This window comes from Colossoma macropomum, unplaced genomic scaffold, assembly GCF_904425465.1.
Source record: "Colossoma macropomum unplaced genomic scaffold, Colossoma_macropomum, whole genome shotgun sequence".
In the NCBI taxonomy this organism is placed as follows: Eukaryota; Metazoa; Chordata; class Actinopteri; order Characiformes; family Serrasalmidae; genus Colossoma; species Colossoma macropomum.
Genome location: NW_023494801.1, coordinates 23590310 through 23607130, shown reverse-complemented (window position 1 = coordinate 23607130; position 16821 = coordinate 23590310). Strand labels below are relative to the sequence as shown.

The following is a 16821-nucleotide window of genomic DNA, read 5'->3' as shown; positions in this document are numbered from 1 at the left end:
AACATGCCAAGCAGCTTACTAACTCCAGGCCTGATTTGCATACTCATTTTTTTGTTACGTTGCTGTATTTGCAAGACAGATGTGCTTTATCCATAAATTGTGTGAATACAGTCTACAAATGTTTCACTTTGCTAAATGTGTTTTTTATTAATGTTGTGTTAATACCACATTTTTTAAACAAAAGTGGATTTCATACAATTGGAAAAAATACATTAGACACTCTGAATAAAGTAGGTATAACAGTGCATAGCATGTGTAACAGTGCCATGAGTGTGAGAACACTCAATGTTCTTTAGCTCGGAGAATACTCTTTGACCTGATTTTCACTTTGGAACAGAACACTTTGATCCATTTTACAGTTGTCAGCCTGTTTGTTGTACTGACCCCAGTGACTGGACACTGCAATGACACCTTCTGTTGAAACATTGTTAAAAATTCTCCATGCAAACTGTCAGCAGGTGGCATAAACTTTTCCTGTCGCTCTAGTTTTGAACATAGCTCCACCCCTGGTGCCTGACTAGTCCCTGACAACTTATTTTAAGGCCATTTCAGGCCTTTACACTCAAATACCACTTGCTACCTGAGTAGTACATTCTTCTCTACATTTTGCATAAAACTCATATATCGTTTATTTTTTTTTAATAAGTTACCTTTTTAGCAATGGCTTTGGTGGAAGAGCTTCTTCTACAACCTACGAGCAGAAGCATATTGTTTGGTGCTGTGTTGATCCTTCTTCCAATTGCTTACCTTCGCGCCTCTCGCTCCAACTCTCAGGGAAAAGGGAAGGAACCTCCAGGGCCCAAGCCATTACCTATCCTGGGAAACTTACTACATCTTGACCTCAAGAGACCCTATATCAGTCTCTTTTCTGTGAGTGTCTTGTTTATTGGGTTTACTTTAAGTATGTATATTTCTAAACAACTTGCTGAAGCAACTGACCTATGATGCTATAGTGCCTTTGTGGTCAGACATGTAATTGCAATCTATTAAAAGATAAATTTAAACATAAAAAGCAGATTTAAGTACAAAATTCAAATGTATTGATGAAAAAGCAGAGAATGCATATACTATAGGTATAAAAGTAACCAGACAAAGCAATCAAATTCACACAGTAATGTTACAATGTTTCATGTAAAGCCTTCCCAGAAGAGTACATGCTTTTACTGCAGCAAAAGAGGACACATTTTGGGCTAATCAGGGTGTGAAATTTCTAGACCAATCTAAGTGCTTAATGTAAGAGGTAATGTTCCTCTTATCAACACTGTCCTATAAACAACAGGCCTATTATTAGTTAAAATAAAACAAAAAAAGTCAAAAGACCAAAGCAAACTACAAGCAAAGAAAGCAAAACAGGTGGAGTGATTCACTGCTTTGTTATGTAAAAAGAGTAGAACATTAATCTGAGTGAGTTGCCCAGATTTGTTATTGGAACTGTGTGCTGCATAAAGCCTGCACACATTAGCAGTGACCCTCTGACATGCTCAGACAAGACAAACACCAAACCTATGCACATTTGAAAATTAGTAGAGTTCTCTAATGACAACATTCTCAAAAGACAAAATTAAAATTCTATCATTAGAATCGCCACCACAGTCCAATGTTCTAAAACTGTGGGGTGAGCTGAAGAGAACAGAGAATCTAGATTCTGTTTGATGATACAGTCACAGATCCCACTAAATGATCACACTAAATGGAGGGGTGCCCAGGATTGTTTCCTAAAAGTTCTTTAAACTTTGTTGTTTCTTCATATATTTTTCCTTCTTTATATCCTCACTTTTCTCTTGTGCTGTGTTTGTTCTGGTTTGAGCCATTAAAAGAAACGTTTGTACTGTTGTATTTATCAAATTATAGGCTAAGGAATCTCTTTTTTTTTTTTGTGACACCACTCAGCTCCCCACCAACATCCAAATCACACCAAATGTGCTGTGTTTATGCCGTTTTGAATCTTAAGTTATCAAATAAATAGTTTTTGTTATCAGCGATGACATCCTTTACCACGTGATTGTCTCTGGCTGATGATGAAGATACTCTCCTGAGTATACATAATACAGCAGAGTTATCTGGCTTTTTAACCTTTAAATACTCAGGTTTATCACTGCATTAAGTAGAAGTCAAGAGCTGACTAAAAGTAATGATTTAAAAAAAGTTCTACTTAGCTGTTTAAAAACACTTCAAAACTAATCAAGCAACAGGGTTATTGTGGGATTACATGTATACATTGGGACGTGTATATATTACATGTATATATATTGGGACACAATACTGTATAAAATCAAGCACCTAGCCATGCAGTCTGCCTTTGCAAACATTTGTTACAGAATGACTCATTCTAAAGAGCTCACTGAATTCGAGTGTGGTACTGTAATGGGATACCACCACCGCACCAAATCAGTTTGTGAAATTTCTTCCATCCTAGATATTCCATAATCTAGTGTGAGTAGTATCCTTGAAAAGTGGAAACAGTTACAGAGCAGGGTCGCCAAGTTCTGAGGCGCATTATGCTGTCCTCGCTAAAACTTGTTGCAGGCAACCTATTTTCAGCTATACAGCTAGCTTAACATTATATTCTTCAGCCACGCATCCTCCAAGGAACAGACAAGTTGTTGTGTTTGGTAGGATTTAATGTAGGAAAATATGTCATTTGTAAAACTGCAAAAAGAACACAAAATACAAATTGATAAGTACCTGTGTAAGTACTAAATAATATCTCTTGTACATTTGTATAGACAGGATTACTGAAAAAACAATTTGAACAAGTGCTTAAAGGTAGGTATTTCAGTGTAAGTAATGAAAGATGAAAATACATCAGTATCATTTAAACAAACACCAATGCTTTAACCACCAATCACTAACACATCTACATGTAGCTGACAGTAAACTAACCATTATCATAAATTCTGTACTCAACCCAAGAAATATCAACATAAACACATTAATATAATTATAAACAGTGTGACACTTATAGATGAAGCCTTTTTGTGGATTTCAAGGCAAAGGATTAAGAGGACTGCAATACTGAGATGCTCAGTCCACGAAGGAAAATGTGCTCCTGAGTACTACTTCCTGTTTTTCTTCTGTGCAGCTAAATATTGCATAATGCATAAAAGTCACTCATAAAAGAGTTCCAAACCTCCTCTGGCAAAACTGTGTACCAGGAGCTTCATGGCATGAGTTTCCATGGCTGAGCAACAGAATGCAAGCCTTACATCACCAAGCACAATGCCAACCGTTGGATGGAGTGGTGTAAAGTACACTGCTGCTGGACTCTAGAGCAGTGGAAACGTGGTCTGTGGAGTGATAAATTACGCTTCTCTATCTGGCAGTCTGATGGACGAGTCTGGGTTTGGTGAATGCAAGGAGAATGTTTCCTGCCTGACTGCATTGTGCCAAGTGTACAGTTGGGTTGTTTTTCAGGGCTTGGCCTAGGCCCCTAGTTCCAGTGAAGGGAAACTTAATGCTTCAGCAGACCAAAACATTTTGGACAATTGTATGCTTTCAACTTTGTGGGAAGAGTTTGGGGAGGGTTCTTTTCTGTTCCAGCATGACTGTGCCACAGCACACAAAGCAAGGTTCATAAAGGCATGGCTGGGTGAGTTTGGTGTGGAAGAACTTGACTGGCCCGCACAGAGCACTGACCTCAACCCCATCAAACACCTTTAAGATGAACTAGAACAGATTGCGAGCCAGACCCTCTTGTCCAACATCAGTGTCTGACCTCACAAATGCTCTTCTGGATGAATGGGCAAAAATTCCTAAAACACACTCCAAAATATTGTAGAAAACATCACAGAAGAGTGGAAGCTGTTATAGCTGCAAAGAGGGGACCAGCTCCATATTAATGCCTATGGATTTAGAATGGGAGTCAGAAAGCTGCAGCGTTCAGTCGCATATTAATTTAACCAAGAGTCTTACTTGTTACTAAATGTTACCAAGAGTCTTACATGTTTCTTTTAGTAAATGTTCCTGCTGTAAAGTTAAAAACAAATCATTGTTAATAGAAGCTCACCCATGTTGGCTACCTAGCTAGCATTAAATGACAGCAAAAAAAAATAGTCAGTTTTGCACAAAAATAAAACAGATAATGACTGGAAACCTTTTCAACCACTTTATTGTGATTACACAGTGACCACAATGGAATCCCACAAACCATTGCAAAACAAGGAGTCATGTGACACTGCTTAGAATGATGGCAACTCTTTGAGCAAGCTCCCCATTGCAACCAAATAACAGGGTATTTATAGCTGTGGTAGGAATATCAACTTTTTCCCCACCATACGTCATATTTCTGATGTATGGTGAAGAAAGGTGTTTTTTTCAGGGGAGCTACGACTAGCTATGACAATGGCAAAGTCCACCTGAGGATGCCTCTCCACGACACAGCCAAGCAGGTTGAACTTCATTAGAAATGAAGGATTTGCTCACAGAAGTCATGGTACTAACCTGTTGCCAATTAATCTACTTAGCCACCAGGTGTTTTTAGCATAAAAGAACTACCAGTCTTTTGTTGCCCAAACAGATGTCCCAACTGTTTTGAAATGTGTTGCTGCCATCAAATCCAAAATGAGCATATTTCAAAACTATAAAATTTCTGCAGGGTAATTTGTTACCCTGCAGTATTTAAAATGTTTTGCTTTAGGTGGTTACAGAAAGGGATGACATCTGGGAATCAAACTAAGTGGTTGTATTTTATTAGTAGAATTGGCTACTGGACAAGTGGATCCTGCATTTCAGCATAAATGCTATCTTTGCACGAACTCTATATTTAATACAGACTTTTTCCTACTTGCTGTTACTGTTTGCAGATGTCAAAACAATATGGATCCATATTTACTGTGTATTTTGGTCCGAAGAAAGTGGTTGTTTTGGCAGGATATCAAACTGTCAAGCAAGCCCTGGTGAATCATGCAGAGGAATTTGGAGACAGAGACATCACTCCTATATTCACTGAGTACAGCCAAGGATATGGTAAGTCTACTGTGTTATAAATATCTTTTTGAAGCCAGTGCAATTACAGTTCAATAGCATGTCATTTACAGTTTATAAAACATTGTTGATATAGAAGTGAATAAGAAGTAAGCACATTTGTCTTTTATAATTATTTCAAAATTAAAAAATAAAAAAGAAAAACTTTTCAAAATTTGAACCATTTGGGTGCTTCTATTATTTTGCTCAATCCTTGTGCATAATGCATATCTGTAGACATAAGTCAACATTCGATCCTAAATTTTATTATAAAAAAGTGCTTTATCTTTCTTTCACTAGTAAGCTGAGATTTACAGAGCTGCTAGATATTTTTCTGTTTTCTGCTCAACTGCAGGAATTCTGTTTTCCAATGGGGAGAACTGGAAAGAGATGAGACGCTTTTCTCTCTCTGCCCTTCGCGACTTTGGTATGGGCAAAAAAGGCAGTGAAGAGAAAATCATAGAAGAGACGTGTTACTTGAGAGACGTGTTTGAGCAGTTTAAAGGTAAATTTATGTCAAATTTTAGAGTTATTAACAAATATTTATTTTGTACACAAAGCTACATCCTACATATAACTTGCAATTAACAGAAATTTATGCCAAATTATTCTACTGAATATTTGAGTTTGAGTTTATTCAAATAAAAACGAAATAAAATGCATATTATCTTGTGATTTTTAAATTTGAAAGTTTTTGACTGAGCATTCAAAGTAAAACAGGTGTAAATGTTTGCATTCCCATTCACCAATCAGCGAAAACACTGAGACCCCTCACAGATAAAGAGAATTGCATTGACTATCTCATAAAAACAGCACAAGTCAAAATCTGGGATATATTAAATGGTAAGGGAACAGTTATTTCTTGTAGTAGACGTTGGATACAAGAGAAATGGACAGGTGTTAAGACTTGAGTGACACTGACAAATGATAAATTGACTGGGTTGGGATATCTGTGAAACAGCAAGGCTTATGGGGTGCTCCTGATCAGCAGAGGTAAGAACCTACTCACAGTGGTCCAAGGAGGCACAAACCACTAACCAGCGACAACGTCTGTCAGTCTGAATTAATGGAAAGTCTACTGTGGCACAGAAATTTTTAATGATGGTTACAGAGGGAATGTGTCACAACATACAGTGTATTGCGTTTGCTGTGTATGGGGCTGCATAGTTGCAGAACAGTCTGAGTGTCTATGCTAACCTGCATCAGAACTGGACTTTGAAGCAATGGAAGAATGCCGCCTGGTCCAAAAAGTCTTGTTTTCTTTTACATCACATGGACGAACAGGTACATTTGTACTCTTTGCTTGGGGAAGTGAAGGCACCAGGATGCACTGTGGGAGGAAAACAAGCCAGTAAAGGGAATGTTGAGCTCATTCATGTGGACGTCAATTTGACAGGTGCCATCTATGTGACCATTGTTGTGGACTTCATGGCGGTGGTGTGGAATGATATTTATTAGTGCTTTGTGAAGCTCTGGCCAGACATTGCAGAGTGATGGACAGTGCACTTATTACTACATCTCATGTCTCTCATCTTATCTCAAAAAGATTTCTTATGGCAGTGGCCTCTTTCAGCAGGATAACGTGTATGTGTACATTGGACCTCATTCACAAATATCTTCTTAAATTTTTACTTAAATTTATTCTTGTGAAAGCTCCTAAGAACTTAACTGAATCAACATTCCAATCTGATTTTGATTTTTAATCACGTTTGCACCTTGAATAATATTGCAACAACACTGAAAGTTTAACAAAAGTTTAACACAATGTAACCTTTTAATATTTCTATTACTTCAATAAAACATTATCAAAGCCATTCTGCTTCATCTACAGCAAAAATCATTTCTTATAAAGTCAAATGAAGCAAACTTTAGCTTTTTTGTCTATTAAGAAAACGCAAAGTTTTCAAATAGTTTCAGATAAATCTTTATTCAGCTTTACCAGATAACAAGCTAACAACAAAAAAGCTTTTCAAAAACTTATTAATAGTGAAAAATTAGACATATTAAAACTATCAGGAGTTTTTAAACAGCAATTGACTGACTTACTTCAGGAGATCTGCTTTTTCCTCTGGGGTTCTGAAAAATAAAAACAAGAAGTAAAAGCTTTCTGCTTTAAGCAGCTTAAGCAGCTGTTGTGCAAAATGCCTTACGCTAAGGATGGTTTTCTTTTTTATTTCTTTTTTTTCCAAAACATGAAGAATGGGCTACTTTCATCTCTGGCTACTTTTATCAATGTGTATTCAATGACATTTTTGCCAACATGAGGAAAAAAGAACTTTTGTTCTGACATTGAAATTTCAATCTCAAACAAAATGATGATTCAGATGAAAAACAAATATAGGATCAATATCCCTGCTATCAGGAATTTTACATGTATATGAAGTAAAATGCCTGAAACCAGCTTGACAGATAGCTAACAGGGGCCTCCAGTAATAATCAGTTAGGCTTTAAAGTCGTGATTCTCAGAAAAACATTATAGCCATGGACAGTTATAGCCATGGACTAATGTCAGAAAGTTGTCAGAAAGCACACCTTGCCCCCTACTAAGCACCACCTTCATGTGTTGCAATGGCCTGAATTGTTGGATTGATCCACCCTAATAAGTCTCCGTTCCCTCCCATATTTAGGCCAAAATTTCTAATGGTTGTCCCTAGATGTTCTTGTTACGAGATCACAACTAGCCCTGAGACTATTTTTTTTTTAATTATAATGGGATGAGTAGGGAGTAACTAGGTTCCCTGTAAACTTGTTCTGTTGCTACAATTCTGAGCTATTTTAGGTTACATTTGTTACAGAATCATTCATTCTTTTTTCGTGGCCATCTCTAAATGCAATGTCTGCCATAGGTAAATGGGTGCACTATTCTAAAAAATGCCCAGGGATTCGAGAATGTACACTTCAGGAAATGTGTATAAATCATCAAAAAATTAATCACTGCTTACTGCCTTACAGGAAAACCGTTTGATACCACACAGCCAGTGAATTATGCTGTTTCAAATATCATCTCATCCATTGCGTATGGAAGCAGGTTTGAATACAGTGATCCTCTGTTCAAAGATATGGTAACGAAGAGCAACGAGAATGTCAGACTTATTGGCTCAGCTTCTATACAGGTACCTTCTGCATCTAAACAGGAAACTCTCATTATGACCACTATGATGTTTAGATTACAGCCTTGATTATGAATTAGTGTATGTACATCTTATTTAAAGGTGCAAAAATATATAATCAGTTGACACAAGATTGTTAATGTATGTACCTGTGTGTACCTATAGTTGTACAACATGTTTCCCTGGCTTCGTTCTTGGATAAAGAACAGAAAACTCATTCTGAAAAACCGCGAGAACTGTATCAAACAGATAAATGGGCTAGTGGACCGTCTACAGCAAACACTGAACCCTCTGGACTGCAGAGGCCTGGTGGATTGTTTTCTTGTACGCAAACAAAATGCAGAGGTATGTCTTTCTTGTGCTGTCTACAGAAATGTTGAATTTGCAGAATGAAGACTTTGTTTGTGCAGTTACTTTATATCCATTATATTGTGTGCTCTTGGCATAAAAAATTATATTTTGATGAGTGATATGCTATTTTTAGGGGTTATCTCATCTGATCTTCAGTGTAAACATAGAAGGAACACGTTTTAAGTAAAGGAAATAAAAACACTGGGAAACACCTAAAAAGACAAAAAGAAGATTAATGCTGCATCCCAGAACAAAAGCAAAGCAAGCATCATTTTAAAGATATTTAAGGACAATTTAAGAACATTTTTAGGACAAAAGCCTTGTAGGCTGTTAATGTTTGTGAAGGATTGGCAAATCATTCATAAAATAGTAAAATGGTTAGAGTTTGGTAAAAAACTCTGCCTCAGACTACCTGATTGACATGCAGACACACTGTTTACTACTTGACTGAATGTCAGGGATGGTAACTAAAATTTAACACCAAATCTGTAAGCCTGAGATCTGTGAACCATCATGAGATGAGCCCCATGCACAGCTCATTTGTGTTTGGCTGATGCTCCATTCTGTTTCACTGGTTAGGAATCTGGAGAGAAGAACACTCTGTTTCATAAACAAAACCTACTTTACACAGTTGCCAACCTCTTTGGTGCTGGTACTGACACAACTGCCGCAACTCTGCGCTGGAGCCTTCTACTAATGGCCAAATACCCTCATGTGCAAGGTATGAATGAGGAATACTGAAACTGAAAGTGTTTAAAGACAGTGACACATGCAGAAATTTTATAGTACCAAAATGCCATGATTATTTATTGTTTTAGTAAAGATTTCTTGGTTTTGTTTATGAATACTAAAAGTCTTGTGTGCTTCTGTTTTCATGTTAATAATGAGACTCAAGTTTTTCTCGGCTCCAGATCGAGTCCAGGAAGAGATTGACAGGGTGGTTGGAGATCGTCAGCCAGTGATGGAGGACAGGAAGAACTTGCCTTACACTGATGCAGTAATCCATGAAATCCAGAGACTGGCCAACATAGTGCCCATGAGTGTACCTCACACCACCAGTTGCGATGTTCACTTTCAGGGCTTCTTCATTAAGAAGGTCAGCCTATGAGGTTAATTAGAAACAGATCTAAATTAAATACAGCGAAACACATGGCAAAACATATGCAGTTTGTAATACGGTGTATAACTCACAGCTAAAAGCTGTGAATTGAAACATGGTTATACGCAGTTGGCTTGTCATGGAAATCTGTCACTATAAAAGTTCTCTACAGGGAACTTCTGTGCTTCCACTGTTGACATCTGTGTTGAGAGATGAGAATGAGTGGGAGGTCCCCAACACCTTCAACCCAGCACACTTCCTTGACAAGCAGGGACGATTTGTTAAGAGAGATGCCTTCATGCCATTTTCTGCAGGTATTTTGAAATCCTTTTGTGATGTATCTAGTGTTCAAAGAAATTGTGCCATAATTTTAACTTTCCATTTCTGCTTTCAGGCCGCAGAGTCTGCGTGGGAGAGAGTCTGGCCAGAATGGAGCTCTTCCTATTCTTCACCTCCTTCCTGAAACACTTCCGTTTCACTCCTCCACCAGGCGTGTCTGAGGATCAGCTGGACCTCACACCAGCTGTAGGCTTCACACTGAGCCCCTCCCCCCACAAACTGTGTGCAGTTAGCCGCAATGCTTAACATTTATGCTTTCAATCTGATTGTCTGGCAGTAATATGTTAGATTATCAGTAATAATTGCCTAAGAAGAATCATACCATGTAACCTGAAACAAAACCCTTCACTCTTACTGTTGTTGTTGGTCTATAGGGATCATTCCACTGAACTGGTTCAAAGTCAGAGTTTCAGGCTTTTAACTGACTTGGACTTCAGACTAAACCCCTTTGCTTTGAGTAACCCTACACCTTTATGTTTATTTTATTAAAACAAATGACTGAACATTCCATTTTGTCATAAACAAATCTGAACACTACCAAAACTATACGAAATGTTTTGGAAGTGACTATGTCTGTAGTGACAATTCTGGCTTGTTTTGGGCATAACTGAAAATGCTAGCCAGTACATGACAAGCAAACACAGCTTTGAACAGTTGTACACATGTACAATCATAATATTTTTCATTAAAACAGAAAAAAGTTCACTTCATTGCATAAAAGTGTTTCAATACATGAAACATGACAATTCTTAATGTTACACACTGATTTTCAGAATTTGAGACACTTTTACTTCAACACAATAACATATAACTGCTTACCATGTGGCACCATGTGTAAAGTACCAGAAAGATTCAGATGGTCGCGGTTAAAAGGAGAAAAGGAGGCTTTACTGATAGAATCAAAATCCAGGTTTGTGGTCAAAAAACAGGCATGGGTCAAATCCTGAAAAGACAGCCAGCACAAAAATATAAACATCACAGAAGATAAACAATCCAAAAGAGTCAGGTAAAAGGCAGAGTCGAATAAACAGGCAAAACGGTCATAAACAGGAATAACAAACACAATAGAACTCTCAGAAGATCTGGATAGACGCAATACCTTGCAATAGATTATGCTAAAGCCCAGGTTTATAAACTAAACTACTATGGTCATGTGACAAACAAGACAGGTTAACAGAGTTTGCGCTGATTGGAGCGCAAGGGAAGGTCAGGATTCTGGGAGATGGAGTCAGAGTGTGCCTCAGAGCCGGAGGGATGTGTGACACCATGGGACAAGGATCTCACTTCCTGATCTAAAATGCAGTAGTGTGGCTAAAATGGGACTTTTTTTTTTGTGATTTATTTTTTATTTTCCACTTAAAGAACAACAACCCCCCCATTCGAGCCCTGACCCACACACACATAGGACTTACAGAAGAGAAAAAAACAAAAACAAAAAACAAACAACAACAAAAAACACATAGCTACAACATAGGACACATGAGAATTCAGTTACATCGTTCACAACTTAAACACAGCGTATAATTAAGCAAGCACAAGGGTCCTGATTTTAGAAATTCTGTAAATCCATGTATTAAAGAGTTCTAGTGCCAGCATTGCTAATTCTTGCATATGACAGTTCCAGATATAGGATATCCAGTAAGGTATGGAGCCAATGATATATGGACAGGTTGTGAGGGGGTAGCCAGTGGTGGACAATGACTTTTTTCGCCGCCGTCAAGCCAGCCAGCCAGCCATATTTTCCGGGAAATTTCCGTAATGGGGAACTTTATCATTTATCATTCAGTAAATGAAGTTCAGGGTCCATGGGGAAGTATGTCTTGGTTAGAGAATAGATGTGATCAACAACCCCCTCCCAAAAAGCATAAACTTTTGGGAAGTCCCACATAATATGCATAAAAGTCTAAAATGGGACATTTTTAAATAAAATTTTATAATTCAGAAATAAACTCATGATGTAATGTGCCAACAAGAGTCAGATGCTCGCGGTCAGAAAACACAAATGAGGCTTTACTGTTCAGGTTCATAGTCACAAAACAGGCAGGGGTCAAATCCAAAAGGTAAAGCAAATACAAACAGACGATCATAACACAGGGCGAACAGTCCAAAAGGGTTAGGCAAAAAAGCAATCAGGTCAAAAACAGGTATCCAATGAGACAGGCAATCAATCCAAAGGGTAAGGCAAAAGGCAGAGAACGCTCAGTAGATCACAATTGATATAACACCTTGCAACTAACTGTGGCTAAAGCCCGGGTCTATAAACTAAACTAAGGAGGTCATATGACAAATAATGCAGGTGAATAGCATCAGTACTCTGGAGATCAAGAGCGCTGATTGGAGCGCAAAGGAAGTTCAGAAATCAGGTGATCTCCCAGAGAATTCTGGGAGATAGAGTGCAGATTAGTTTTAGAGCTCGATGGATGCGTGACACATGATGAGTCTAAAGCTTTCATCTTCCCTCAATAAATTAAAAATAAAATAAACACACAAATAATAAAAAAGTATTATTTACACAAGTTTATAATTTATAGAGTTATATGACCCTATATGATCATCATCATCTGCATCATCGTCATTAACTACTTAGTCCAGATAGGGTCACGGTAGCAGTTGGGAGAGCAGAGAATCCCAGACCCTGTCCGCCACAACTTCCTCCAGCTCATTACAAGGGACCCCAAGCTGCTCCTAGGCCAACTTAGAGATATAATCCCTCCAGCGGGTCCTAGGACTACCCCGGGGTCTTGTCCCAGCAGGCCGTGCCTGGTAAACACCTCAACTGGCTCCTCTCAATGCGGAGGAGCAGTGGCTCTACTCTGAGCTCCTCCCAGATGACCAAGCTCCTCACCCTATCAAGTAGAGTGTAGCCTGCCTCCCTGCAAAGAAAGCTCATTTCTGCCACTTGCATTCTCAATCAAATTTTTTCGGTCATTACCCACAGCTCATGACCATAAGTGAAGATTGGGATGTAGACTGATTGGTAAACAGAGAGCTTTGCCTTATGGCTCAGCTCCCTCTTTACCCCTGCAGCCCAGTACAGTGACCACATTACTGCTGCTGCCTGTCCTAGCCAATCTTATGATCCCTCTTCCCATCCCTCGTAAAAAAGACCCCGAGATACCTTCATACCTCGGCTATGCCTTGACACCCTGTCCATGAATATCATGAACAAGAGTGAGGACAAGGCACAATCTTGGAGAGTTAGAGTCCAACACTAACTCTGAACAAGCTTGACTTAATGCCAAGTGTACGAACACAACTCTCACTCCGGGAGTACAGAGATTGAATGGCCCAGAGCAGTAGTCCTTGCACCCTATACTCCCAGAGGACCCCCCACAAGATATATCGGAGAACACAGTCGTAAACCTTCTCCAAGTCCACAATATACATGTAGACTGGGTTGGCAAACTCCCATGCGCCCTCAAGCTGGTCCATTGTTCCGTGACCGGGATGGAATCCACATTCTTCCTCCTCAATCTGAGATTTGACTATCGGTCAGAGTCTCCTTTGCAGCACCTTGGCATAAACTTTCCCAGGGAGGCTGAGCAGTGGATACCCTGGAAGTTGGCACACACCCCCAACATCCAGAGCCTAAAGCATTTCTGGGCAAATCTTATTCACCCCTGGTGCCTTACCACTGAGGAGCTTACGAACTACCTTAGTGACCTCCACCTGGAAAATGGAGGCTGACACGCCAGAAGTCTCGGGGCCTGGCTCCCGAGTGGTGCAACCGTCTAAGCATTGGCCCTGTCATCAGGAGATTGCAAGTTCGATCCCTGGTGATGCTACAGCCATCCGTAGCCAGGAGTCCAAGAGAGCGCAATTGGCCTCGCTCTCTCTGGGTGGGTAGGATGGCCCCTCCTTCTCCCCCCATCATTTAATGCGATGCTAGTCAGCGCAGACGTCTGTTAGCTGACGTAACAGATCTGGTGGTTGGCGCTTTCCTCCGAGCGCGTTCAGCTGTCCAACGACGTTGCGTGAACGGCAGTTCGAAAAGAAGCGGTGGCTGGCTTCACAGAAGCCTGTGTTAGCCTTCGCCCTTCTATTGTTGATAGTATCGTGTGATTGGGGGAGTCCTTATTAGCGGGTGGAATTGGCGATGACTAAATTGGGGAGATAATTGGGTTAAAATCCCCCCAAAAAAAATTAAAAATGTCTCGGGGCCTGACTCCTGTAAGGGAGGCATGTCCTTCGGATTAAGGAGTTCCTCAAAGTGCTCCCTCCACCAACTGACAATATCCTCATTTGAAGTCAGAGTTTCTCCACCCTGCCAAATACAGCTTGGGTGAAACCAAACCTTCTCAAAGCTGACCAAAAGTCCTTTTCTTTGGCCTCGCCAAACTATTCCCATGCCCTGGATTTTGCCTCTGCCACCATTGCCGCTGCTGCCTTTTTTGCCTGTTGGTGTCTATGTGCTGGGTTGGGAAGTCATCTGGGCCTTGAAGTCCCTAAAGGCCACCAGGGGGTTCTTGGGTTACTACCCTGACAGGAACCAACAAGCTTTTGGCCACTACTATGCCCAGCAGCTTCCACGATGGAGGTTTTGAACAGGGTCCATTCGGACTCCATGTCCCCTACCTCCTCTTGAACATGAGAAAAGCTATCCCAGAAGTGGGAGTTAAAATCATTTTGAACAGGGGCCTCTGACAGTTGTTCCCAGCAAACCTTCACTATCCGCTTGGGCATACTGGGTCTGACCATCAGTCTTCCCTGCCATCTGATCCAACTCACCACCAGAGGGTGATCGGATGACATCTCTCTTCACCTGAGTGTCCAGAACATATGGTCCCAAGTCAGATGAAACGACAACAAACATTGACATTGACCTTTGACGCAAGTAGCTCTAGTACCATGTACACTTATGAACTTCCTTGTGTTCGACTTGGTGTTCATTATGCACAAACCATGCACAGACGTCCAATAACAATTCACCATTCCAGATCAGGCAGGCTGTTCTTACCAGTCATCTCTCTTCAGGTCTCCCAGTCATTACCAACATGAGCTTTGAAGTCTCCCAGCAAGATTATGGAGTCTATAGGTGGGGCCCTTTCCAGAACCCCACCCACTCACTCCAAGAAGGCCAAATACTCCAAACTGTTGTTTGGTGCGTAAGCACATGCAACAGTCAGAGTTTTGTTCCCTGCAATTTTAATTCTCATTGAGGCGACCCTCTCGTCCACCAGGACAAACTCCAATTATAGAGCAGCCAACCAGGGACTCGTGAGTATCCCCACACCTGCCTGGCGCCTCTCACCCTGTGCAACTCCTAAGTAGGAGAGGGACCAACCCCTGTCAAGGACTTTGGTTCCAGAGCCGACTCTGTGGGTGGAGGTGAACCCAAGTATATCTAGTTGGAACCTCCTGCACAAGCTCCAGCTCCTTCCTCCCCAGTAAGGTTACCTTCCACATACCAAGAGCCAGTTTCCGCTGCAGGGGTCCATGCTGCCAAGGGCCTCCCTGCATCTTCCACTCCCTATACGGCACTCCACCGGTCCCCCATGCTGGACCTTGCGGGTGGTGGGCCTCCCATGTTACCTTTTCGGGCTGAGCCCGGCTGGGTTACATGGGCTGCCTGACCACCAGGCGCTCGCCGAGGAACACTACCCACAGGCCTAGCCCCATTGGTAGGTCCCAGTAACCCTCTCCTGGGCAGGGTACACGATTTCCTGGTCCTTTATGACTTTGATGCTCACAAAATGTGACATTGGCATGTTTCTGTGGGCTTGTTGATGTAAAACACTCATGAGATGAAACCAAATTACCCCACTGGTCATGGGTCTAACAAGCCAGTTTGAACCTAGAGCTACTATTGGAACACAGTTTAACTAATACGGTAATGTCAATCATGATGGCAAAAATGTTCAGTTTCTAATTTTTTCAAAAGGAGGCATTGCCCTACTGCAAGACAGACAGAGACAAGACAGAGCCCAAATGACATTGAGACCGAAACCAGACTCGAGAATTACAACACTAATGTAGAGAAACAGTTAGCTGACTTGGTATCGTGTTTTTTTTTTCTATTCTTTTCACTGTCTTGTTTCAGAAGAACAGGTATGATAGTGCTTTATTAAACTTAAAGATGCTGCTTATGTTCTGATATGAGTTCATGCTAACTGATTAATGTAACTAATGTAACTAAGCTAAGGAGCAGTAAAATTGTGAGCTGTAAATGTGTAATTAATGTACTAGCAGAACATATTGGTCAGTCTCAGTTCTCAGACACTTCTCCTTTAGTCGTAATGTCAAGTTTGAATTAATTTTGTTTGGGCATGTTATCTTCAATGAACTCATTGTTATTCACAAGCTCAAGAACATTTTCAAATTTTGATTGTACACAAACAAATAGAATGAAATAAACAAATTATTTTCTCAAACTTTCTCCAATTTTCTGTATTTCTGTATTGGATTTAATTTGTACTATAGTACAGGCTTTAATTAGTATATTAATTTCCATGTATTTCACTTTAAAATACTCTACCTCATCATTATTATCTCCTAATAAAAGATAATACAACATAATTCATTATCTAGCATATAGGAACTACATATTTGAGTTGGCATCTATTAAGCTTTCTATAACCTTAAATGTTATCACTTAAAAACACAGTTAAAGTGAAAAATGGTGCCTATCTGTGTTCCTTTAAAAGCTTGTGACACCTCATAAAAAGACAAAATACACCAGCATATGGCTTTAGGTAAGATATCCTCTGCTGAATTTACTAGAAAGCTCGCTGAGCTCACTTTTCAACCTATAGTTATGTCAAATGAAAGGAACACATTACCCAAACCGTGATTCATAAAGTAAATCATCCAAGTGATCATATGTCTGTGGAGTCCTCGTTGCTTCATCACAAACTTTCTTCTTGTGGTTTACTGATTCACAAAACCAATGAATCAGAATTCCGGCCCTGTCGGCTATAAGGATGAGACTATTACATCACTAAAAAAAGTGTTTTTCATTTT

General features: G+C 40.0%; 1 protein-coding gene across 1 annotated transcript; it reads left to right on the top strand.

Moving 5' to 3' along the window:
- The first annotated feature begins 529 nt into the window (after positions 1 to 529).
- LOC118821465 (cytochrome P450 2K1-like) lies at positions 530 to 11213 on the top strand. The gene is made up of 9 exons (XM_036590082.1): positions 530 to 870; positions 4803 to 4965; positions 5318 to 5467; positions 7915 to 8075; positions 8238 to 8417; positions 9003 to 9144; positions 9335 to 9519; positions 9695 to 9836; positions 9917 to 11213. Exons 1-9 carry the CDS (start codon positions 661 to 663, stop codon positions 10105 to 10107), a joined length of 1524 nt encoding a protein of 507 aa, XP_036445975.1. The 5' UTR covers positions 530 to 660; the 3' UTR covers positions 10108 to 11213.
- The last annotated feature ends 5608 nt before the right edge of the window (positions 11214 to 16821 follow it).